The sequence below is a fragment of the Strigops habroptila genome, chromosome 5 (assembly GCF_004027225.2).
Source record: "Strigops habroptila isolate Jane chromosome 5, bStrHab1.2.pri, whole genome shotgun sequence".
Classification (NCBI taxonomy): Eukaryota; Metazoa; Chordata; class Aves; order Psittaciformes; family Psittacidae; genus Strigops; species Strigops habroptila.
In genome coordinates, this window is record NC_044281.2 from 77683741 (window position 1) to 77709582 (window position 25842).

Here is a 25842-nt window from a genome sequence, read left to right on the forward strand (position 1 = left end):
TCTGCTATGCAACCTTGAAAGTCAAAGTCTCTGACAGGAAGAATTACTGTCATAAACCGCTGGTAAATAGCAAATACAACATCTACATATTTTGAATATTTTACTTCCTTGCAAGCTATTTTGATGGAGATTTGGTCAAAGTGACCTGAACTTTTTGTCACTACAAGTTACATCATGCTTCTCAGAATCAGAACAAGGGTTTTTAACCAATCTGACCACAAAACAGGAAGAACAGATCATGGCTGCATGAAAGTTAAAACAACTTAAAAATTCCTAACAAGCTGTAATTAATTTGATAGGAAAACACAAGAAATTGTTTAGCATCCAATAAGGAAACATAACTAACTTACACCCACATGTGGATACACTGGATGGCAATATTAAAAAGTATTTCTGCAATTTCCCTTCTTGTAACTCAAATTAGAGGAGATAATATCTTTATCGTAAAACAACAGCTTGAGATTCTTCAGTTTAAGCTAAACAACTGCTGTAGAGGCCTAAAGCATACAAGACACATATTGTCACACAACTGGATTTATGACATGGATCTGGATCCAACTAGATCCAGCTTGTTGGCTTAGTGCTTTCTGGTTACAAGTGCAGCACTGCAACACCCAGAAAAACTCCCCTTTGATGGGGATGACGGCATCTCCTCCCACTGAAGACTCCAAAATCAACCTTTCATTCTCAGAGACGCGGTGGTCCTGCCACATACCCACCAACACCTTGATCTTACAACCTTTGTTAACGTGGGTTTTTTAAGTAACATTCTGTCACTCCCTGGTTGCAACAAAGTATGTCTTTGGGGAGCAAAACTAGAGCCATTACAGACAACCAGCACCAAAATCATGGAATCATAGAATCAACTAGGCTGGAAAAGACCTTTAAGACCATCAAGTCCAACCATTAACCCAGGACTACCAAGTCCAACCCTACACAATGTCACAGCAGTTTATATAAAAGCTAGTTTCAAAAGAGGTTCAAAACACTGCTTCCACAGTACACAGGTCCTACACCAGCCTTCTGTCTATGGATGAACTACACCACTGATATTCATTTTTTGGAGAAAAAGAACCAACAAACCAAGCAAAACCAACCCCACTCTTATGACTGAAGCTGCAAATAGATGGTCTCTTTGGTAATGTAGGTTAAAGCCATTAGCTCCATCCTGGTTGCACACTAGGGCCCTTCTAACTGAAGACACCAGTGTTACAGCTCTCCAAATATTCCCTAATAAGTTTCCACGGATAATACCAACTGGGTCCATTTAAGCTGTTTAAATGTATGACTTGAGCTCATCTGGCAGACAGAACATATTAGGGAGCTTATATGCACTAATCCATTAGGGAAAAAACACAAGGGCAGCAACAAGCTGCTGAAAGTGGGAGCATCCTCACCAGGCCTACAGGGTCCAGAAAAGGATGTGCCCATAGACACATTTATCAGTCGTAGGAAACCTTTCCAGTTCTCCAACCTGACTAGCTCCTTGCTGCCAGCTATTATCCTGCTATTTCTACCATGCTATTCCTTAATTAAGAAACCTTAATTCATATTGAGTTCTTTTCTAAATCCTGGAGAATCCACTCCATTACCTGGTCTTCAGGGTATCCATTTCTATTTGCCATTGCCTTTTCTTGAAATAGGGGAATTATTTCCTGTGAGGGTGCTGAGGCGCTGGCACAGGGTGCCCAGAGAAGCTGTGGCTGCCCCATCCCTGGCAGTGTTCAAGGCCAGGTTGGACACAGGGGCTTGGAGCAACCTGCTCTTACGGAAGGTGTCCCTGCCCGTGGCAGGGGGTTGGAGCTGGATGAGCTTTAAGGTCCCTTCCAATCCAAAACATTCTGGGATTCTATAAAAATATGATTCCCCAAAAAGTCAGCTCAGGTAGAGAGAACAAGTGCAGAACACCCATGCAAAAGCCATAGGCTTTTACAGTTCCTCTAGAGCCAGAACTCTTTCTTTACTCCGTATTTACCTGTCTGAATCTAAATGTGTTTAAGACAACTGTAGTGATGAAGCTTATCAAAATGCATATGTGAAAACACACACCTGTTAATGCTTAAACAGTATCAACTGATAGAAGTACATTTGCTTTCCGGGTGGTGTACAGAAAAGTAAAGGCTTCTGTGGTCTCTCACAGAGGATGTAGATTATTCACTCAAAGTTATGCCTCCAACTGCACAAGCAAGAGCTATCATCACTTTAGAGACAGATAAAAAAACAGACTATAAGGGATTTAGACTTTCAATAAATGTTACTTTTCCCTTTGCTGTCAGAATTTTGTGTATACCTTGAAAAATTATAGAAGGTTCAAATTTGAAATTCGCCACCCAGAATTAGTCACATTAGAGGAATTTCACTCTGGAAGCTATCTTGGCTAGCACATACACCTTCCTGCTAGCCTGACTGAGTGCAAATTGACTCAAGACATTCCCCAGTCAGAAGGACAAAATGCTACAGGCCACTATCTGATTGTGATAAAACGCATACAAAGAAGAGATTTCTTAGCTCAAGGTAGAAGGAGAGAGGTGGCTGCAGGATTACTGGAAATCTTTACACGTTTTCCTTCCTTTTAGTTTGTTCTTAAAGTCTTCAAGGGATGATTGCCTCTTCCGAAAAGGACAGATGGTGTTACATCAATTGGTGGCGGCAGATATGGCTAAGTTTGGTTCCAGCTATTCTATTTGCTCAAAGTATTATGGAGATTTCCAGCACAAATGCTTTACATATAGCAACACCCAGATTCAAGACAAGCTATCGTACAAGAATTATCTCAAGTTGCTGTGATATCTGGCTGAACACAGACCAGTCCTTTCTGAGGATTCCTTCATTACAAGTTTGTCAGTAGAGACATGTCAAGAAAATACAATTCTCTCTTTATTCCATAATAATTTTGAATAAGCTCATAATGACCTCAACCTGCTCCTCTACAAGAAGCGGACACAGGCTCCAGAATCTCTGGAGGCCTCATTGTTTAATACCCATTCACTGAAAACAAGCTTCCATCTTAAAAAGATGGTTATTTAAACCACCATCAGAAACTAGAATATAGGTAGATTTTGTAAGCAGAGTGGCAATGATGAGTTTCGACTTGATGATCTTAAAGATCTTTTCCAACCTAGTTGATTTATGATACTATAAGTAAATGCTACCAGATCATTTAACAGCTGATGTATTTCTGAGCAACAAGAAAGTTTAAAATCCACAGCTGTGCCCCCTCTTTATTTGCTTCAGACTAAAGAGAGGTAAGAAGTTATGATTGAAAATTATAGGTATATACTTCGCTGGTCCAGCTGGGTTTAGAAATAGGCATCTGTGGTTTCTTCCCAGAGTACATACATACCTAGGAAATTGTATACATTTAATACACACAAGCAAAAATTTAACTTGTGGCACTTAACGGGCACAGGTCTAAATGAGCTCACCCAGAATCCTAACACAAGCTAGCAGTGGCAGCACGGAGCCCAACAAGGGCTGATCTACCCTGCCAAAGATCACCCTCCCAAACCAGAGATCAGGTATCTCCATCCTTGCCTTGCAAGACACACATTTTCCTGCATGGTTTTCAAGAGTGATATCTCCGTTTCCCCTTCATGAGATGTAAAGTGTTTAAATAATGTCCCAGTTAGTACCAAAACAGTTACTATTATTTTCCAAGACAGGATTAGTTTGGGTTTCGTGTTTGGGTTGTTTTTTAATTGCCTTCTTTTTGGTTTTAAAAAAGCACTGAGAAAGGTGAAAATCACTGAATTGTAGCCAATTCGTTAACACTCCGCAGCGTTATGAAAGGCAGAAGGTGTTGCCAGGTGTACGCTCATAAGCAACACTAATTTATGGTGTAAGCAAACATAGATGGAAAAGTCTACTTAGATAATTAGTGTTCATGCAGGGAGATTTTCTGGGCTTCGCTCTGTGCTAACACAAATGTTGGAAAAACTGACACTTTCTACAGTAAATCCAGCTAGAGAGTGAAGGAGACTATGGCTCGTCCTCCTCTGCACTGGAAAACTTCGGGTTTTTTTGTACCAAGCAGGATCTGAGTCAACAGCACACGAAGAAATATACACCCTGGCTCCATCAGGGCATTGCAAAATGCGGCACCCCAAAAATACTGCAGCTACTGGGGTAAGGCAGCAGTGAGGTAACCCAGGACTCAGTCTTAAGCTTACTGTGTTGTCTGGAAACATCAGTTAACTTCTGTCTGAATGAGCATTAGAAATTGCTCTGAGCAAGTTCTAGGCTGGGGCTTGCAGCATGACACAAAGTGACTAATTCAGAAACTTCTCATTGTTGGAGAGCAGTTGCTGAGGTGTTGGGTCTGTGAAGCAGCCACTGGCAGAAGGTCTACAGAAGAGGTTAAATTACCCCAGAAACGTGGGGCAGGATGGCAAGGGTAGTGCTTGAACAGCAATTTGCCATTAAAGTCACACACTCCCATACCCTGCGAGGAGTGGGATAAGATGACCGAATCCTGACTTCTGACCTGACCTAGGCAGATACTGGGAGGTTAAAGGTCCATGCACTAACCCACAGAGCTAAATGGCCTCCCTAAACCTCTCTCTTAATCAGTAACCACCAATTTAGAATGAAACATCTAATCTAAGCTGCTTAAAATTCAAACAAACCCTTGTAAGTAATTGCTGTTACTTTCCCCTCAAATTCTGCTTCCCATTTCAGTTTTACAGACCATAAACTCTATAGAAAATAATAACTTTTGACTTACAACCCTTCCTTTATTAAACTGCCTTTAATCACCAGTGTGGACAGTCATGTTTTTAACAATGCAGTCAAAAATGAATACAGCAAAATAGTCTTACTCCACTTTGCAAAGTCAGTCTTTAGCTTTCCAAGTAAGTCTCTATATATAATTTTTAGCTGCACTGCTATGCCAGAAGCCTGAATTTGACAAAAAGTTATATATAGAGAGAGAATAATGCTCAGTAACTGCCAAAGAAACCACCCACCCATCCCCAGAAGAAAACAATTACTCTTTTTTTTCCTTCTACATTTGATCCAAGTTTTCTGTTGACTTCAAGTTGGGGTTTGGTTTTGTTTTTTTTCACAGCCTTGGTCAAGAAAAGAAATTGCAAAATCACATTGTGAGTTCTTACCTTATATCCACCAATACGATGCTCTTGTTTAAACTCTTTCCCATTTTTCAGCCATCGCATGGTCGGTGTTGGGTTTCCCATCGCCGGACAACGAAACTTGACGGTGTTTGCTGCTGGCACCGCATGAAGCCTTTTCTCCATTTTGTCCGTATGTGTCCAGTAGGGTGCCCCTGTTACAAGGAAATACACCCAGAAACATCAGTGCTTGGAAACTCCCTTTCCAGCCCCTTCCATAAAGACATAAAGCGCTGCACATATTCGTTTTAAGCAGAGTTCGAGTACGTGACTGGAAATCATATGCTGCAAGTGTTGACCAGAGTTTTGCAAACGGCTCAGTTTGCAGCTTTGAGTATATCACTTATGGCAAAATTCCAATAATTAACCACAGATATCTTTTGGTTTGTGTGTGTCAAGTAAGACAGAGGGACCGAGTTTTCAGCAGACTCAAATGATGAGACACTTTTGACTTCAAGTTGAGTTACTGTGAGTGCCCAGCAAACTTTGAATTCTTTGACCTCAGCTGTGAAGCCAGACAGACCAAGTCAGAAGACTTGTTGGAAGCATCAGCCTTAACCTCCCTCCATGTGTTAGAAGGGGGATAAACATAGCTACCTGCCTGGCAGCATGCTAAAACTTACATTGTGCAATGGCAAGGTGAACTGTGTTGTTACTGTCACAGAAACCACTAAAATATACTTACAAATTGAATATATTTCTGAAATCTTAACCAAGGAGGAAGAAAATAAGCACATGTGGATCGGGAAAACTCAGTAATAGCATTTATCATTTTGCTGGGATTTCCCACTCTCACGAACCTGTCGAAGCCTGAATTGAACATGACCAACACCATAGCATAAAATGAGTACCTCTCTCAGCCCATATTTACTGAAGTGACCACTTTTACCAACTGCAATCAAGGCTCTCCTGACTCACTCGCTCCTTCCTTGCCATGCCCTGGCCCAGCATGCGCCCACATGAGGAGCACATGGAAAAACCCCCTCTCAACCAAGTTCTCAATCATTTGTCCCATACCAGCACGGAAACACAGCAGAACAAACCATACAACTACCCATCTGGTTTAACCCCCCCCAAGAAGTAAATCTGGATAGATACATCCATATACAAGGTTATCCCATGCTCTGGATCAATGCACCACTTTGGCTACATTGCAGAGAGTCTTCATGGCATCGCTTCAGTTGTCTCACCATAACAGGTTTTTTTTAAAGTTAAAGATTCAGGATTTGTTTAATAGTAGGAAACATTAATTTCTTTTACAATGGAGTTTTCCTGAAGCAAATCAGATTAGTGTGGAATTTTTAGGACTAGAGGGGTCCAGAAAAATAACTCTATTTCTCTCAGCCCTGTTTCATTTCCTTCATTAGCAGCCTAACGCTCCACTATAAATAAACTCTTCCGTTCCTTAAATATTTATAGCAGTACTTACAATCAGTGCAAACTCAGAAATCCTGCTACCCCCCTCTCTAAATAAAAATACAGCTGGATAGAAAATACAGGAATAAATCCTTTAACAACGTCTCTCTCTGTATAAAGAAAACATTCTAAAAGCAAGTCTTATAATGATGCTAAGAATGATAAGTGGGTTGGGCTTTTTTCCCCCCTGAAGTGGCAATTAGTGTTAAAATTAATGAAGTAGAAAAGCAAAGCAAATTTGTGCATGTAATCAAAGTATAAAATCAGGTAACTATTGAAAACTCAACTGCAACACTAAGAAGTTGTTACACAGACTGAAGTGAATTAGGGATGCAAGGAAAATCACTGTGAACATTATTTGCTAAAACCAGGATCACATTAAAACAACAGAAGACTTTAAACAAAGCCAACCAAAGGAATTAACTACCACACGCAAAGACCAAATTATATTACAAGTATAACAGGAAAAGGCGGAATTACATGTTGGTACTGATATATTAAAAGGATTATTTTCTCTGGACTGCTAAAACTCTTGCACAAGGCAATGCAAGATGACCACTACAGTGCCCTACCCACAACTCCCACAAAGTCAAAGTAAACTGTGGCAGGTCAAAGCCAATCAACCACCCAAACCAGTTCTATTGGCATCTCAGACAGAGCAGAGTGCCCAGATTTCACCCCAAACAGACAATGCTGACCCAGCAGTTTCTCAGCCAGCATGGTCACTTCTCATCACATCCGTCACACACACCTTCTTACACGTACAGAAAATAAAAAGCCTGGGTGCAGTCAATGTCAAGTGGCAAGCTCCACAGTTTACCCATGATGATGCTGCTCTGCTGGATGGACCAAGCTCTGCAGAAGCTCCCAGCATGGTATGAGAGTTGGTCAGGATCCAGCCACCAACAGTTCCTCAAAGCAGGCTACTTCATGCAGCCTGGTTTCTACTGCATTATAGTGCAGCTCATCCTCAGATTTTCTTGCATATAACCCCCTCTCCAACAACCCTCACCCTCTAAAAAACTCTGCTCCTGGAAGAGAAGTGCTCCAATAAGATTCATATAGGACAAATGCACAGGGAGAAAAAACTTTGGTCTGGGGAAGAGGTGGCAGCAGAGAAGAGGCCAGGAGAATGCAGGTAGGAACAAAGAGAAGCAGCTCAGTTCTGTGCCAGGGAGAGAGGGGGAAAGGAAACTCCCCAGGCTGAAACGACTCTGCTTGGAAAGCTTCCCCTCACACAACCCTCAGCATAACCTGCAATGCTCCCGAATTACAGGGGAGCTTGGAGAAAAACATGCGGACATCACATGTTGAAACTGCTTCAAGACATCCTACCATTTTTCACTAGGTAGTAGCGATGTATATTGGCAGCTTCTCAGCATGTTTTAAGGGGAAAGAGAAAAAGGCAGCAACATCCACAAACCATAACACTCGCCCTCATTTTGTGCTTTCATACAGTGATTAACACACAGCATTTTAATCTATAAAGATTAAAACCTAAAGGCACCTTTTACTGCTTTTATTTGTCGTGAGAGGAAAAGCATCTAGATTCACTGAAACCAATAACGAGCATAGTTGATGATAATAGATCATTAATAGATCTATTAGATAATAGGTAATAGTGCCGGCTCCTCTTACAGACAGTGCCCATCACATCCCAGCTTTACTAACGTGACAGGTGGAAGTAGGTAGCACCACTGTTAAAAGTTCACGGTTACAACAGGGCAGACTCCAGCCCGCAGCAGTAACAAGCAGCAGGGGAATGGGTGGGAATTCCTGATTGCTTTTGGAGCTCTCATTAGTGAAGAAAATATCCTGCCGACCCACACTGCACTCCACTGCAAATACATTATATCTAATCAGGCAAATCTCCTGCATGCAAAATTGAAATTAGGCTGCCCAGGGGATGGCTTCACTTCAGGACTCTTTAATTTTTACCTGGACTTATCTGGTACAAAAAAATACTAAAGCAGTCAGCTCCAAGCCTGCCCGACGAGCTCCTCAACCAGGCAATAGCACACCTGAAATGACCACACTAACCCCCACCAAAGGTTTTCAGTCCAATTGTATTTGACCTTTAATTAAAAGACACTTCTAGGCGACATCCTATTTTTGCTGCTCCCTTGAGTGGGTTTCCACTCTACAGGATTTGATGAATTTGAACCTTGTTTCATCCTTTCTGAAAGTCTTCAAGGCATGAAAAGAACAGCATGTGGATTGCATTTAGATGCTTTTTGTTCTTGGTGCCAATTTACCATTACTTGGCCCAGAAGAAACTGTTTAAAGGGCGATAAGGAAAAAAGTCCTAAAGCTTCCAGTCACCTGACTAGAATTCAAGGCAGAATGGCAGCATCTCCACAGCTACTCAGGGGTCTCCACAATAAATTACTGTTGGTGGACCTCAGTGGACCACATCATGAGTTGTCGCCTTGCCAGCACCAAGTCAAGATTATAGAAATCCCTTAAATTAGGGCTATCTTTTAACATCACAATGAGGATGAGGCAACAAGTACCAACAATGTATTATCCTCCACTGCTGCCAGTAGGAACTGACGATGAGCAGCCCTTAGCTTTGCAAAAAGAAGGCCCAGATCAAGGTCCTTGGAGGTGGCACTCCAAAATCAAGCTAAGGCACCTCTTTAGGGCAACAATGGGGAAAACTGACTTGCCAACAAACCTATTTCTGTGGAAAGAGAGGTGTATTTTGCAGGGGAACCAATCCTGCACCTTCCCCACAAGCACTAATCCCTTCAACAAAAGCTGGAAGTAATAAAAAGCTATTCAGGATGCAGTCTGGAACAAATCTACCACAGTGTTTTTTTCAGACAGTTAAAATATCTGTCAAGCTAAAAGGACACCAAACACAGAGTGAAATCTGCTGTGCATGCCTTTTGCTTATAAATACACACAGGGCAAATGGTCAAATGCACATGTGTACACACAAGTGCCCTCCTCTCCCGAGGACGAATTGCTCCTCACAGCTACCGAGCCACTTACAGCCTCCACTGACTTCAAGGGCAGTTATATTTTCTGGGCAGCCTTGAAAATGACACTAGGTTTCCTCAATAGCCTCTCTGCTTGTATTTGGAAACCTTGGCCTCTGAAAAACATATCTGTAACCGAGGCAAAGACAAAAAGCTTAAAAGAATACTTACCATCGTAAATGAAACAGCTCTAAAAAGGTTTGCTTTAAATATGCAGGAATGAGAATGCCAAGGTTCAGTTTCCTGTGGAAGGCACTACAGCCATTTCCTGCCTCATCACATCATAATTAACATGCCAGGACAGCTGGACTTTATCAGAATTGTTTCATCAAAAAGCAACAACCTTTGAAGACTATGGCCTTTTGTTTCCATCAGTAAAGGCATAACCAGGCCAATTTCCATTGCTTATCCTTAATGATCGCAGCTGTAATTTGTATGTAAATTATCAGTGAAATTGTTTTAGATCTGCAAAGCTCAAGCCAGGATTCAGGAAACGAAGTCTTCTTCGCTTAAGGAGCAGCAACCAGGGGCTCTTGTGAGGTCCTGGGCTTCCCTAGGCTCTGCCTCATGCAGGCAGGAGAAGGTGGTAAGGGGCATTTGAGCATTTACACACCACTGCCTGCCCCATGGGATGCTCATGGTAGACCTTTGGCTACCCCTGAACTCCTTATTTGCCTTTCAATCTGCCTTGCAATAGTGTCTTAAATGAGATGTGGCCTTCTGGATGCGATATAAAGTCTAGAAGAGGAGCACTGATGAGAAGGCTTAGAAGACACTAGATGCACAAGCCTCAGTGGTTTGCAAAAGCACCACACCAAGTCCCACCCCTAACTTTCATACAGCTCCAATCTTGCCAAATCACAACCCTCTTTCAGCAACACTGCTTTAATCCAACTGAGTTACTATGATGCAACTTTTCATTGAAAGCAGACTACTTGCAGGGATGTGGTGCCACGTTCATTCTTTTGGTTCCAGCTCTTCCCATCGAGCTCCCAGACACCAGGGTGAAGGCTGCGTTGCTCCCTGCACCCATCCGCAGCTTGCAAGAAGCCCCAGCAGTTTGTGGGCTCCTTGTAAAGAGCAATCTCATGAGGATTTATTTGTGCAATGCTCTGCTCAGGAGCAATCTGTCTTCTTGCTGTTTCCTCCCTTCTGCACTGCAAGAGCTTGCACTCTCCCTGCCACCAGAGATGTTTGTGCACTCACGCTTTAAAGGCATCTTTCACTTCGAGCAGGGAAAGTGTGACTGACCCCTACAGAAGCACACACTCCATCCCCAGCAGACGGAAATCGTCAGTGGCCTTTCATGAGCTCCTGAACCAAGATTGATTAACAGTAGCTTATAATGACAGCTCGTACTACAAGACCATCACTAGTGTTACACAGGATAACACTGCCCAGAGAAGCTGCGGCTGTCCCATCCCTGGCAGTGTTCAAGGTTGCGTGGAGCAACCTGCTCTAGTGGAAGGTGTCCCTGCCCGTGGCAGGGGGTTGGAACTGGATGAGCTTTAAGGTCCCTTCCAAATCAAACCATTTTATACCTCTATGACCACTGGGTAGTTCTCCCTGTTGCACAACCATGTTATATAGCACAGCTGCCTTGCGATCAGGTCCTTTTCTTTTTTGTCTCTTCCAAAAGCCATTTGTGCTCACAATGAATCACCAATGCCATCAGCACAGATTAGAAGCACAACTGTCTTTACTAACACACCAAAAACATTGCAAGCCCTTTTCTGACCAACACCAAAAAAGCTCTAAAGTGATAACAGACATAGGGATGTCTCCTAAAAGGAATTTCTACCCACAAGTCCTTTTCAGGGGAACACTAACATTGCCTGGGCTGGTGGGTTTTGCTTAGACAACTCCTTTTAAAAGCAGTGTCCCTTTCCCAAACTCGCCAATTATCTTTGCCACCACATTCCTTTGTCAGAGCAGCCTCCAGCTGCCTAATCTCAGCCACTTCAAGCTGCACCTGTGAATCAGACTGGGTTAATCACACTAACAGATGGCAGGGGCCAAACAGGCAGCTAACAACTTATATCATTTTAAATAGCATCTAATGTTTCACAGCTTCAGACCAGGAGCAGTCATATACAACAGTAACTAACTAGGGGAGCTCTAATCAGGCTCGTACTTTATCGTACTTCAAGCATACAGTATAGCTGCCAGTTACTAATCAGGCTGACAAGCAAACATACTACCTGGCTACTGTGTTTGGTAACTAGCTGACATCTCCCATGAAAGATTTCTGTGTTCTGTGTGTTATTGACTTTACAAAGCACAAGCGATAGCAAACTACCAGTCACCGAGGGGATTTTGCAGCAGCACATAGGGGCATAAGGAACCAATATGAATTTTACCTTTTTTTTTTCCTCCTTAGCAACTGTTCTATTTAGAGCCTATTAATAGCTTTCCAAATTCTCTAAAGGGACTGAGGTTTAACATTCAGATAGGTTTAAGACTCTTTTAGCCCATTTTCATCACACATAAGTAACACAAAATGTGGGTTTAGTGCTGGATTGCTTTCTATGCAACAAACCTTGAGGTCCTTTGCAGACAAAAGAACCTCATTGTCTCCAAACTCATTCTCCCTGGGGAGATTTCTGCCGAGATTAAGGATTGAAGGATTTGCCTCATTACAACTTAATTTTTAAAGTTTCCATACCACCTTTTAACAAAGTGAGCCGGATCTTTGGTTCTTCTGTTACATTCCAGCTTAGGTTCAGGGAAAGTTAGTTCATCTGTGAGAGTCTAAACCAGACAAAGACCGAACTTCAGTTCAGGAAGAAAGGAAACTGCAGAAATGCTAGCAAGAAAGGAGAAAGAAAGTACAGACCAGTAAAGCATGTTTAGAAGAATATTAGTTTATTTTTATTTTTCTTTTCCAAGATACTATGTGAAACAGAAAATGGAGAAGGACAAAGAAACCACTATTTGACAGCCCATGCAGTGAACAATCAAGAAGCTCTGAAGGCAGGAGCGCAAAAGACGGGACATTATTTTCCAGGTGGATCTTGCTAGCGACTTCTGGCAGTTGGCTGTTACTTACTCATCTGGTTGCTGTCATTCACAAAGTCCTCGGACCCATCATTGTCATCTTCATCGTCCCCAGAGGAAAGAGCATCTGCACATTAAAAATAATCAAGTCTTTAAACCAGCCTATTTTTTTACAGACAAATAAAACGATATGCTACATCTTAAGATTATCTATCAGGAGAACAGATGTTACATTGTGCAGTAGCTACAGAAAAAGAAAATCCAGCCACAAAACGTGTGTTATTCTTATAAAATTCTAACAAAACTAGCTAATAATCCTGAAATGCTGAAAAGTTTCTACAGGGAGCTTGCTAACCCCAAAAATCTCTTTCCACTTACAATTTTTGTTTTTCTTAAAGACATTCAGTTCAATAGAACTGAGTATCTCCAGAATGATTTATCCTTAAACTTAAAGGATGTGGGACACCCCTTTTCCTCTTCTGAATACCTTTGTATTCATTCTACTGGCTTTATCGTCATCACAACTCTGTCATAGTGGCATAAAACAGAGAGCTATTCAGGAGCAGTTATCATAGGATGGTTTGGTTTGGAAGGGACCTTAACACCCCCCCCCACAATAGATCCTTTGAAATAAAAGGAGTATATACAGAGTCCATCTCAGGGCAAGGACAAGGAGGAAAATACCTAAATAACTAGAGAATCCAGCTCAACCCGCTGTGCCCGAGTGGACTGCTTCACATTATAGCATAATGTGTCTTCATATCACATTTTACAGCATCTACATGCAAAAACCTATGTACACTCACCTGTAACATTTACAATGAAGTACAGAGTATCACTGTCTAGGGTCCTAACAGCAGTGCAAGCATAGAGGCCCGAATCTCTGGGTGTAGCATCCTTAATTTGTAAGTACTCCCCAATAATCACTGTCCTATTGTCAGGCCCCAGAGGGACCCCATCCTTAGTCCAACTGATCATGACGGCATCTCTCAATTGACAGCGCAACTCAAGAGGCTCTCCTGGAAGTGCTGAGTATACATCTGGCTGAGAGATTTGGTATTTGGTTGGCGGCTCTGTGAAGGTGGGAGGAAAGGAGGAAAAGAAGAGAGGGGAAAGGAGAGAATTTCCAACACAAGTCAGTGAAGGCCCTTTTCATCCACAGAAATCAACTTACGTTAAACAAAAAAGTTTCATCCAGATTAGTCCAGCAATCTGCCTTGTAAAACTGAACCACGCACAGGTATGGAATAGGCTTCATTGTCAAGAAGTTAACCACAAGCAAAGCTCATTCCCTTTTGATCAGTGCCTTGTCCCGAGTGCCACGCAGAGGCACAACCCTTCTCACTGGTCACAGCAAGCGACTCCAGAGAGATGAGTGCTGCTGAACCTAGGGCTTTGAGGAATTTGGAGGAGGCAGGAGGAGTTCGAGAAGCAAATCCGGTTTTATATCTTAGCATTTGGGTCTGCAATTCAGATTAATATTTAACCTTTCCCCATCTGATTTTATAAGTTTGTTGTTTTCTTTTTCAACCTGCGAAGAGCTGTGTTGGAAGAAAAGAATGATCAAACCCCCCCTCGCTAACCTAATAAACATGAGTTCCTATACACAGCATATATGACGCCCTTTATTTTAATCCCTGCACCCTTCCCAAAGCCTCTACATTTACCTTCTACACCACCAGCTCTGCTCCCAGTGACAGTAACTTTTTCCCTTAACCTAGGCTTCATTTCTTATTTCACAGCCTCTCCTGAGCAGAATACTGCAGAAACCCAGGAACACGAGCAAAGCTTTCAACATCACAGTGTACACACAAGTTCAAAACAAAATGTCTCATCCACCAATTCCCTTTTGTAACCAAATAACAAAAAGAAAGTCAAACTACAGTCTTATACCAAAAAAAAAAATCCCTGGAAAACTACATCTGCCTATAGTTACTAGAGCTTCATCACCCCTTTTTCCAAGGCTGGCTCTCAGCAGGAGGGAGGGAACCACAGCTCCAGACACTTGGGACCATCTCCACAGAGGGATGCTCCAGATACAGGGACTGCAGTTGTAATGGTTTCTCCCTACAATCACAATATCCCTCTCCCACAAGCCTTTGCGCCTCACCAAGGAACATTAAATAAAGGAAAGAAGCATGAAACCATCTTCTGTTTGCTCCTGAGGAGGGTCACATCACACAGACAGCTGCTCCGCGGCACACATCATTCCCATGCAGGCACCAACTGTGCACCACTGTGTACATATATAAATATACACACACACCTTTGTGTTTGTTAGGGAGAAAATATTAAAGTAGGTGACTCCTCGATGCCCACCCTTGCTTCTAAGAATACGGAAACCCTGAAACCTCTCTTCCTTATCCTTAGGGCATGGCATTGTCATTTCTTGTATCACACTTCCAACAGAGAACTCCGAAACAAGCATCACATCTGAGCAGGCCTGTGAATGTGAGTCTGGAAATGCTGAAGCTCTGTCAGCAGTTTAGTTTTAGGTAGCCTTGCAAGGAGCAGAGGAGTTGGACTTGATCCTTATAGGTCCCTTCCAACTTGAGATAGTCCATTATTCTATAAGTACCAGAAGTGGCCACCTTGATGGGACACTTGTGCATTTAAATACTGGGTTATACCGACACACTTGAAAATAGTGTGCCAGATTTCTTCTCCCACTCATCCTGGAATTATGTCATTTCAGGGAGTTCAGTGGGAGTTTGCCTGAGTGAGAACAGATCCAGTGATGTGACCTTGCAAAGCAAGCAGCTTCTCCTGGTTTTTTCTCTAGAGCGAATGCGGTTTTTTAAATAACAGATTTGACACATGCATCCCACCAAGATGGTGACCAGAAGAAGTACATAAAACCATTTAAACAAGACCAGTCATGGAGAACATAAAGATTCTTGGATTAGATTTTATAACAAGGTCTCTAAACTTTCTAGCGTGCAAAGTTCCATCTCAGTCTAGGACAAGCTCCAATACAGCTTTACACTCCTTATAAACTAATTCAGTCTTGCTGATACAGTCACAAATCCACAGATCTGCAATGCAGGTGCTTCACTGAGTACTACACTATGCTGTTAGGAACCTAATTTCCAGAAGGAGCATGGGCTCCTTTCTATGTGTATTTTGTAACAGTATAGTTGAGTTCGCTTGAGATTTTATTTTAAATTAAGATTCCTCTGTCAGATTAAAACAAAAAGAAAGAAAGAAGGAAGTTGAAGCCAACCAGCTAATTTACTTTGAAGTTTTTAAGACTCTTTGTAACGCTCTACCTGCAAAGCAAATTTCTTTAATAGAGTTTACACTGTGCCAACAATGTACTGGAGTCTGAAAATGTCTTTGTTTAAGCTTTGTAAAAATCCACCATGGGTGAATATAACTCAACACTCCTTTAAGTGCATTAGAGGCTTTTACCAAAGAGGGCTAGGAAACTCACAGGATGCTCACATGGGTTGCAGCATCCTCCTGGGCAGATTGGTTGTTCACATACAATTAGAAGGTAAGTAATTTTCTACCTCCCATCCTTGATTCCACCTCTTTAGAAACTACTATCCCCAAATGTACACTGAGTCTTTCAAACAAATGCAAATCCAAACTCAAGAGCAGTAATTTAGTTCAAAATTACAAAGAAAAAAAAATGCCTTTTCCGCAGAAAATTACTAGTACACTGATGAAAAATAAGTTTTCAATAGGTATTAGCATTTGGTAAATATTATCTTCCTCCATTTCTTTCTCTCTAGAGTCTCAGGGAAGACACAGCAAAGTGTTGTCATGCAATAATGAAGTCATGTTTGGAAATAGTGAGTTATTTCAGGTAAGCCTTTGTGTTGCCAAACTAGAATGTAGCAGCACTTAAGACTGTCACTTTTTATAATGTTTGCCTATAAACTCTTTCCAGTGTGGGTTTGAAATGGTGCCCAAAAGCAAACAGAGAACAGGTGGGATTCGGAGGCATGAGTCCGCCCATCAGCTGCAATGCAAAAATCAACCAGTCTAAACTGTTAAAACATTCCCAGCAGCACATAAACAACCTATGTGCAAAGTTAATTCTCATTCCAGGACACTGCACAAGGATTTTTACACTGCTCTGAAAGTTAGGGACAAGTTTTGAACCCATGTGCAAGCTGTACCATCAAACCCATGGCTTCTCTGAGGCTGGCATCAGGATTATTTCCTTACATCCACATCTTCTGAGCATAACAGGGAAATAAGTGTGCAAGTTTGCTCGGCTCTCATTTGCATCCATCCTCCAGTATTCTCAGCAGCAGCACCCTGAGTTTTCCCCTAGTGAAAATAGCTAGATGGGAGAAGGAGGAGGAGATAGCCCTGCAGAGCCTGCAGCACCGAGCAAGGCTTGTGATCTGGTATCAAATCCATGCTCATCCAGCCCTCTCCAAAGCTCTGCCTTGAAACTGCATCCTTCAGTCATCACCACAAGCCTGTAAATCAGCCCTTCCCTGGGAGAGCTCTGCTGAGCTGTGGGAACGCAGCACGGGATTCATAGAATCCTAGAATGGTTTGTGTTGGAAGGGACCTTAAAGCTCATCCAGTTCCAACCCCCTGCCATGGGCAGGGACACCTTCCACTAGAGCAGGTTGCTCCAAGCCCCTGTGTCCAACCTGGCCTTGAACACTGCCAGGGATGGGGCAGCCACAGCTTCTCTGGGAAAAGTCTGTGCCAGCGCCTCAGCACCCTCACAGGGAAGAGCTTCTGCCTCAGAGCTCATCTCAATCTCCCCTCTGGCAGGTTAAAGCCATTCCCCTTGGCCTGTCCCTACAGGCCCTTGTCCAAAGCCCCTTTCCAGGTTTCTTGTAGCCCCTTTAGACACCGGGAGCTGCTCTAAGGTCTCCCTAGAGCCTTCTATCCTCCAGGCTAAAGAATGAATTCCATTCTAAGAAAGTTCTCCTGCAAATCCTGTAATTGTGGCATTAGTTCCTACTGCAAAGGCGCATTACCTGATGTGTATAGCACTTATTTATCATGCCTTAAAAAGCAAACAAGCCACAAAGGCACGTGCAAAATTTCTGGTGGTGTTCTTAGACACTGGGGGACAAGGGAGAGCACATTGTTTCTGCTATCGTCCTCTCCCAGCTACATCCTTATTTGTAATAGTAGTGCACAGAATGTGTTTAAATTTTATAGGTGGAGCTGTTGAACAATACCACCATGGAAAACCAAGCTGCTTTTGAATAAACGCATGTGAACTTTTTCTTTGCCTGCTCATACAGTCTCACAGCATGGTTTATGCCATCCAGCCATCAAATGGAGTAAATACTGTTTGTGTAAAAGCCATGACCACAAGAGAGGACTGGGGACATTCTGAATGCTCTACTTCAGATTGTTATGAGATACGCAATTATACTCCAAATCATGCTTCTGTTCAAGATTCAGTCACTGAAACAAGAGATTTATACTTCCTTAGGTTTTAAGTTATTATTATTTGTCTCCATTTATTAAAACGTTAACAAAGAGCTGCTTATCTTAAGGCTCAAGGCATTTAGTTACTTAGTTACAGAGCCAAATAATTAAACAATCAGCTAATAGCTAACCCCAGCAAAGATTCTCACACAACTCTCCATAACACAAAAGCCTCAGACCCCATCAAGCCACTTTCGCTTCAAAAGGCTTTAGTAAATAACTAAACACTCACCATAGCGTGCCCAGAAGGGTCAACAGACCTGACCTGTCAGGAATCCAAGAGGTTCATTGCAAAACTGAATGTCCCCACAGGGAATGCCTGGCTGCCAACCACTACCACTCCTCCTGCTTCTCCTACCCGTCTCCTGTTTTTCCTGCCATTGAGGAAAATCAAGCAAGACCACACTGGATGAGCAACATGGAATAGGGATGTCGAACCGTGCCTGAAGCAGAATAGCCACAGGCTATTTGACTTTGGGAGTCAAACCCAAGCCTTTATGCTCTCTCCCAGAAGCAGCCTTTGAAGGATTGGGAAGCCAAGGTATCATGAGCCAGGCTTGCAACCTTCCATCCCACCTCCCAGGTACAAACTGATGGGCTTCTTCCTCAATTTAAGTTGGCAGGCTAATACTAAGAGTAGCTCCATCTCCTCTTCTGATGCTGGGTGGCAAACTCAGCCTACAAAAGAAACAACCACCAGTTTAAAAATGCAAAGAGTCATTCCTGGCCACAGTGACCATCACCCATTAGCCAACAGCAAACCAAAGCCACAAAGGCTAAGCACGTCTCCTTATACAAATGGGGACAAAACAGTATTTGCAATTCATCCATCTGCTTCTCCAAAGTCACTGGATTCCTGCTGGCTTATTTGTACTGTGCTTCCGTCAGCTAGCTGCCAGCTATGCCCAGCTCTGCCTCCGCCAGGCATAATCAGGAAGCCTCTGATCTGACAAAAACCTTTCCCTTCCAAATCACTACAGTTCCTTCTAGAATTGTAAAACACTAAATATATATATATAAAATATATATATACATATATATATAAAAAAATCACTTGTCACTGAACACCACTCCAAAGAGCAGGAATCATTCTCCCTCCTCTAACATATAAAAACATGTGATGACAAGGATTTAAGTCTTCTAGTAAAACTTCATCAAGCACAAAGCATCAAAGAGATATCCATGATAGTTACAAACACTAATACGTGACATATTCTAAGTCTTCACAAGCCTTAAACCAAGCTTCCAGGTTGCTCTATTTGAAAGCAGTGATTCCATAAAACATTAAGTGCTAGACTCTGCAAAATAAATTGAGATTTTTTTTTCCCTGGCATCTTATTTAACCCCATTATCCTTATTCTATAGAGACCTAGTTCATCTGATGGGTACAAGAGATGAAACCAGAGGAACAGGAGGAATCCTTCTGCTCTGGAAGCAAACATTTGCAAAACGAAGTGTTGCCACATAATACATTCCCGGTACTCCAGAACAAGCGTAGAGCTTCCAGCCACACTGACCTGCTAAAACGTGGACCTCCAACATCATGTCAACTCCTATTGAGTGTTACATATACTAAGATCATTAAAAAAAAGTGAATCTCCTCCAATTGAAACACTTGCCAATGTCATCATGGGTAAGGGAAAATGTTACACTGCGCTAACTTTTCTTCCTAAGCTTTGAAGACTTAGAAAAATAAATAATTCTAGTGAGCAGCAGAGTTTCACCACTTGCAAGACCCCCTGGCCAAGGAAAAAGAGCTCTGCATGTGCACCTAAAAGTCATGCCCATGTGATTACATCTATCTGCCTTGTGTAATGCTCTTTGGCAGATGAGCAATTACAGAACTGCAACTCCTTGAGGTAACTACCCCCAGGCAGCATTTAGTCTTGGCTACGGACACAAGGAAGGGCTTCATCACACCCAGCTGAAGAGAGCAATGGGGACAAGCCTCCTGAGGTCCCCTGCTATGTTGGTGTGTTGGCTGATACGTGGTGAGGTGGGTGAACCCACCCCATGTTTGTAGCATGGCTTTAATGGCAAAAGCATCTGGGTTGATGTCTCACCCTGCAGTTAAAGGAAGACTCCTTCTCAAAAGAAGGAGAAATTGTACTTGTCTAGGCTTCATACAGAGATTAAAAATTCTTACAACTTGCAGCCTGCTTGCTCCTACCTGTCTTTATAGTTGTGATTGTTGAGTTATGGCTGCACAACCACGCAATATGCGTCAAAAATGCCAAGTATCACATGCTCCTGGGCTTGGCCGTGTGCTTTATGCTTTTGGAAGCCAAGCCAGGGAAGACTCAGAGCGTGCCAAGTTCAAAGTAAACAGCAGAGACCAGCAAGGCCACCTCCTGCTGCTGGGAACTGCCCTGCAATTTCTTCCTGTTTGTCCCCATTCTTCACAGCCTGCTCCTTACAGGATGAAGACTTCTTCATACAACAGTCACCATAGGATTTATCTCCAGACATGGGGCAGAGCAAGACACAGCAAATCAGTATGTCTTCTGCTCAAAGACTTGGTAACCAGGGAGGGAGAACACACCCCCAACCTTGAGCAGCCACACCAAAGCCCCTAAAATTATTGTGCTGCTTTTTATAATATCATCAGTAAGATAAGAAACTACAGGCCACCTTCAGGATTTGAACCTTTAGTTCCAAGCACCGTATCTTGACCACTTCTGTTCGAGCCATAAGCTCCCCTAGCTGCCTAAATTAAGAGAGTGATAGTCCCTGTGCTAAGTGTGCAGGGGAGTACAATATAAACCTCACACACAAGTAATACAATCTCAAAAATAATTAACTACTCTTCAAACTCATTATAGAAGAGTCTTCTCATGTAATCTATTATACAATTCAAAGGGGAAATGTATCACCTCTGCCGGAACCTCAAATGAAAAGCTGGAAAAAAATTAACCTTCTCTCTCTAAAAAGCAGAATCCAAGACTAGGATCATTTTCTAATTATTTCTGCTTTCAGCAGCACATCAAATCTTCCTGACTCTATTCTGCACATAACTAAGTGACAGAGCAATTTAACCAACTCCCATTGTCCAACTTAGCATTAAGATCTGCTTGGGAAAGGCTCCATATAAGATACACAGCCTTGGGGAAAGGTATGAGCAGGTTTATTTAGTCGCAAAGGCTTTTTCTTGGGTTTAATATTTTCTTGCATCTCTTCCAATCTGTAGCTTTTTTTCAGGTTCTTTATTTGCATTTCAAGAGCAACATAAAAACATAACAGAACACAGCACAAATCCAAACATAAAAACACAACCTATTTCTTCCAGGTTTGCCGAAGGCCACGCTCGGGACTATTGCTATTCAACATGCAAAAGAAATAAATTACAACTGTGAGGTTAAAAATTGCACAATTTCATGTTCAAGTGTTAGTTCTGGATGCAGAGAACATTTATTCAGATTCCCTATAAGCAAGTCAGCAGTTGTTTCTTTTGTACACGGTCCCATTTTTACTTGACTATACAAATCCTCTTAATTTTAGCAGCTTGTCTGGAAGTCTCGTCTTGCCTGTTCCCCTGAAATTCATCTTCCCCCTCTTCCTAAAGTGGGATTGGAAAAAAAGTCTCTGGAAACAATACCCCCAAAACATCCCCTCAGCACTTTCAAAAGTGTTTGCCACAACACGTATAAACCATAGGATATTCTCCAAATACTTCAAGGTTTTGAGGCATGCCAGGCTCCCCTTTAACGTTTAGTCAAAAGGTACCGGAGCTAAGTTAATTCCAGCTCCACACAGAGAATAATCACCAGTGGGTACCTGGGGATAAAGCAAGAGCAGCAGAACAAGCCCTGAAGTTAAAAGCTAGGCTGGCTATCTGCACTTCCAGGTGGCACACAACCATTTACATGACAAGGGTTATTTTTAACTTGCAGACACCTCCATCACTCCTTGCTGGTAGCAGTGGCTCCTGGGCACTTTGCCATACTAATGGAAGATAGTTCAAATGCTTCTGAGTTGTTAGGAGAAGGGCTATTACTGAGCAGTGGTGCAGGTTTCTTAAGGAGCCTCCATGTTAATCTGCGCGTCTGAAATACCCTGGTGAGCAAACAATATCAGACAAATCTGTGTATTTCAACACTCTAATATCTGAACAGGATTATTTTTCATTAATAAGCTTATATTTATTAGAACAAAGCTCAAGAACTGCTCAGAATTTCAACTGTGGTTTTGAAATGACTTTTAAGAACTGTTGGGTGGCATTCAGCATTATAAATCATACTACTTTCCCTGAAACAAATTAAACATTGCAACACAGAGACAGTGAGCAGGGCACTTTACAAACTTGCAAAGCCAGTCTCACAGCAGTACCTTCTCCAGCAGCAGGTCCTGCCAGCAGCAAACCTACACACAGCCCATCCTTCCGAGCATCATGAACCTTATGTAGCTTTTCTACACCATGACTTCTTATAAAGTCTAAAAACTCAGCAGAGCATGGTGCTCAGATCATGTTCTGTTCCATCCAACCACATTTTAACCTCCTACAAGACTTGTCCTGCTCAGTGCAGACTGCTGAGGCATGCCCAGCCACCGCAGCCAACTCCAAACCCTGCTCAAACAGCCACAAACCCCCTGGGAGAAAGCCTGAGGTGATAACTACCACGTCCCAAAACTCCTTTCAAAATAGGAACTCATGAAAAGCTAGGAGGGGGAAAAAATATATATATACAGCCAAAATACGAGTTCTCTCCTCCCTAACCAGCTTCTCACCCTCCTTTTTCTCCCTTCTAGCCCCCCAGCACATTGCCCTTCCCAATAAACCCTCACAAATGCAAGCCTGGTACAAGAGAAATCTGCTCTCCTCTCAGTTCTTGTGGTTTTACTACCGTAAGGCGCTTTGCAGGGCTGCTCCACATTGGTTTGTGTCCCAGCCCCATGAGCCAGTTCTTTTGCGGGGGAGGAAAAGCAATAATTACACACAACTTGCAACAGCATGTGAGGAAGGGAAAGAAAGTAGGTCAGATCCCAGCTCCTCAGCGTCGCTGAGGTTCACCAAATGCTCTCACTTACAGTCATTTTAGAAATACAATTAAAATTATAGCAGCGTGGCAAGCGAAGGAAGCAGCTAGCGCTCAGTTTGCCTTTCTGTGCCTCTCCTTGGTACGGTTAATGGCATCTGTGTAGTGACAAGCAGCAAAAAGACCTGAACCAGCAGAAAGCGAAGCCCGTGCGACATCTCTATACCAGGTGCTGACTACTCTGATACTCAGAAGTAGGTCCAGGAAAACCAGTCTCCGAAAAAAGGGTTATTGTTTTAAACATAAAGTAAAAAAATACTAATAAAAAAGCCAGGAATGATAATTAAGATGGAAACGGATAACCTGGAGATGTACATAATTGGTATATGGATTATAAGATCGAATATCTCACAGAATATCTCATTTTGCAACTGTCCTCATTGAGAGGCACAGTCCCCATGGACTAAATGCAGACGCAGCTTCGCTGACATTCTCTGCTTCGATTGAAACCCAAAAGACCAAACTTCCAGAACAGCTCGGCGCTCCCAGTGCACGTTTCATAATTATAACAGGAGCTGTTGGCTGCTGCACTCTCGCAAATCTGGTCTTTATTTAAGATCTGCCTGTATTCAAAGTTGTTTCTCTTTCAACCAGCTTAAAAGACAGTTTATCCCTAGTACTGCAAGATGGCACCTCTCATTTTGGGGGTATATCGTGCCAAATTCTCCCCACCAAAAACCACACTACAGACACACAGCGCAATGTGCTGAGCTGAAATTCAAAGGTCTGAATTTCAGATTGGTTCCCAATTTGTTGTAAGGATAATTTTACCCTGGCAGGCTCCACGCTAAAACGTTGCCCAGTTTCCCACAGCCACCACAAACACAAATCAGCGCATCCTGAATGACGCTGGGAAGATGCTCCCACTCGACCCACTGATGGATGCAGAAGCACAGCATGTCCTGCTTTGACCAGGGAACCAAACCCTCAGCCACACTGGTGCAAGACTAAGGACTTTTTTGCACTTCTTAAACCACACTGTAATATATTTTCTCTTCTAGTGAAACCAGGCACACTATTACAAACAGACAAGATGTAACTTGCCTAAGCGGGCGATGGTTCTTTTAAAAACATGGATTTATACTGCTAAGGAGTTCTGCTTCAAAGAAAGTCTCTGCTTTCACTGTAAAGTTTCAACCTTGAGGACTCACAAAATATGTAACGCTTTATAAATATGACATTTCCAATAAGGAATTTTTCTCTATTGATGATAAAAGGGATAGTTAAATCTTTTTCTCACATCCCCATCTGTTCCTGAAGTAAATATTCACTCCAAGAAAATACTAATCTTTGACTGTATGTATTCAAAGCCAAGTGATCATTTCTACTGAAGCTGGGAAGCTGGATATAGAAATATGCTCATTAAGAGCTATGCTATGACTATCATTAAAGCACCACAACAGTCCCTCGTCTCACATGTAGACAACTTACATAACTGGAGATGTCAGCATTTTCATTGGAAATTCTGCTTTCAAAGGTAACTTGAAAACTTGTAGCTTGCCTGTAAAAAAGTTACTACGGCCTGAAGTTTGTTGCAAGTTCTCTGCCAAGGAAGAGCTATTTTAAAGTTGGAAAACTACACATCCATCAGAGTTGGTCACTGGGTTAGGGTTTTATCTATATGAATGGTTTAAAAAGAAAGCAAAAATGGCAGATAAGCCTGAAATGTGCAATTATTTGTACTACTTTGCAAAATATTTGCCACTCTGACACCTTACCAACTCCTAGTGTCTCACCAACACAGCCAGTAAATAACAACCCTACCCATGTCCAATTAGTTTGCAGCTCAAGACCATGCCCCTGCTAAAGCGCTGCAGATTTTCAACGCAGAATGGACACATTAAGACTGATTTAATCTGGCTGTTTGTACAGTTCCCCAGAATCTCAGCTAGCAATTCCTGTACTAGGCCAAATAACTTACTGAACCGGATCCCCGAAAGGGCATCCAACCCTCACCCGAAGCTGCGGGGATGTCACATTCCTCCATAATAGGCTGTGATAATTGCCTTAAATAAACCCAAACCCTAAACTCTGATTTAACTAATCAGTTTGAATTGTTACTCAGAACTTGCCGATATCAAAGCCACTGTTCTTGTAAAAACCCCAAAACACCAGCAACAAAGGAACCCTGGGTGAACTTTTTGCTTTATTTTTCCGACCAAATTGGAAGCAGCATCCTGATGTTTCTCCACCACTCCTGGAAGACGACCACCATGTGGGGTCCCTCACAGCAGGGTGGCATGGAGAGGACCCATGAGGGTGATCCAGAATGGGGAGCACACTGCTTCGCATGGGACAGGGCACATCCCACCACTGGGATCCTCTGTATCCCACTGCTTGGGAGCCCAAGAAGAACCTCACAGGACTCCACATCCTCATCCAGGCAGGTCGCAGTGGCTAACAGAGGATGTCCAAGTGGACTGAGCTAACCACTGTGACCATGGGTGATGTTAACCTTTAAGTATTGCCAAGAGTTTTACAAAAGTGAAGGTAAATTGCTCATATTATGCAGCAGTTTTACAAAAAACAAAGGCATAGTGTTCATATTGTGCAATATTGTCACCAAAATTAACGTATATTGCTCATATATGCAATATTGTTACTAAACTTAAAGTTATATTGCTCATATACACAACAGTGCTACCAAAATTAAGGTATATTGCCCATATTATGCAACATTGTCGCCAAAATTAAGGTATATTGCTCATACTATGCAATATATTTACCAAAATTAAGATACTGCTCTGTGTACTACAGTGAATGTGTTTACGTTTTTATGTTGTTTAGTGCCAGAAAATAGCTATGACCAAGTTAAAACCCAAATGACAACTCTTTACTCACTTCAGAGCCCACCATAAGCACACACCACCC

General features: G+C 42.4%; 1 protein-coding gene across 11 annotated transcripts in view; it reads right to left on the reverse strand.

Moving 5' to 3' along the window:
* FGFR2 (fibroblast growth factor receptor 2) overlaps window positions 1-25842 on the reverse strand; it is an 87673-nt gene that overhangs the window by 53576 nt on the left and 8255 nt on the right. For 6 of the 11 annotated variants that reach the window (XM_030487368.1, XM_030487369.1, XM_030487366.1 and 3 more), the window contains 3 exons: window positions 13330-13596; window positions 12576-12650; window positions 5112-5281 (listed from right to left, as the gene is read on the reverse strand). In XM_030487368.1, coding sequence (XP_030343228.1) covers window positions 5112-5281; window positions 12576-12650; window positions 13330-13596 — 512 coding nt within the window. The remainder of the gene's footprint in view (window positions 1-5111; window positions 5282-12575; window positions 12651-13329; window positions 13597-25842) is intronic. The other 5 variants (XM_030487374.1, XM_030487373.1, XM_030487372.1 and 2 more) reach the window with 2 other exon arrangements.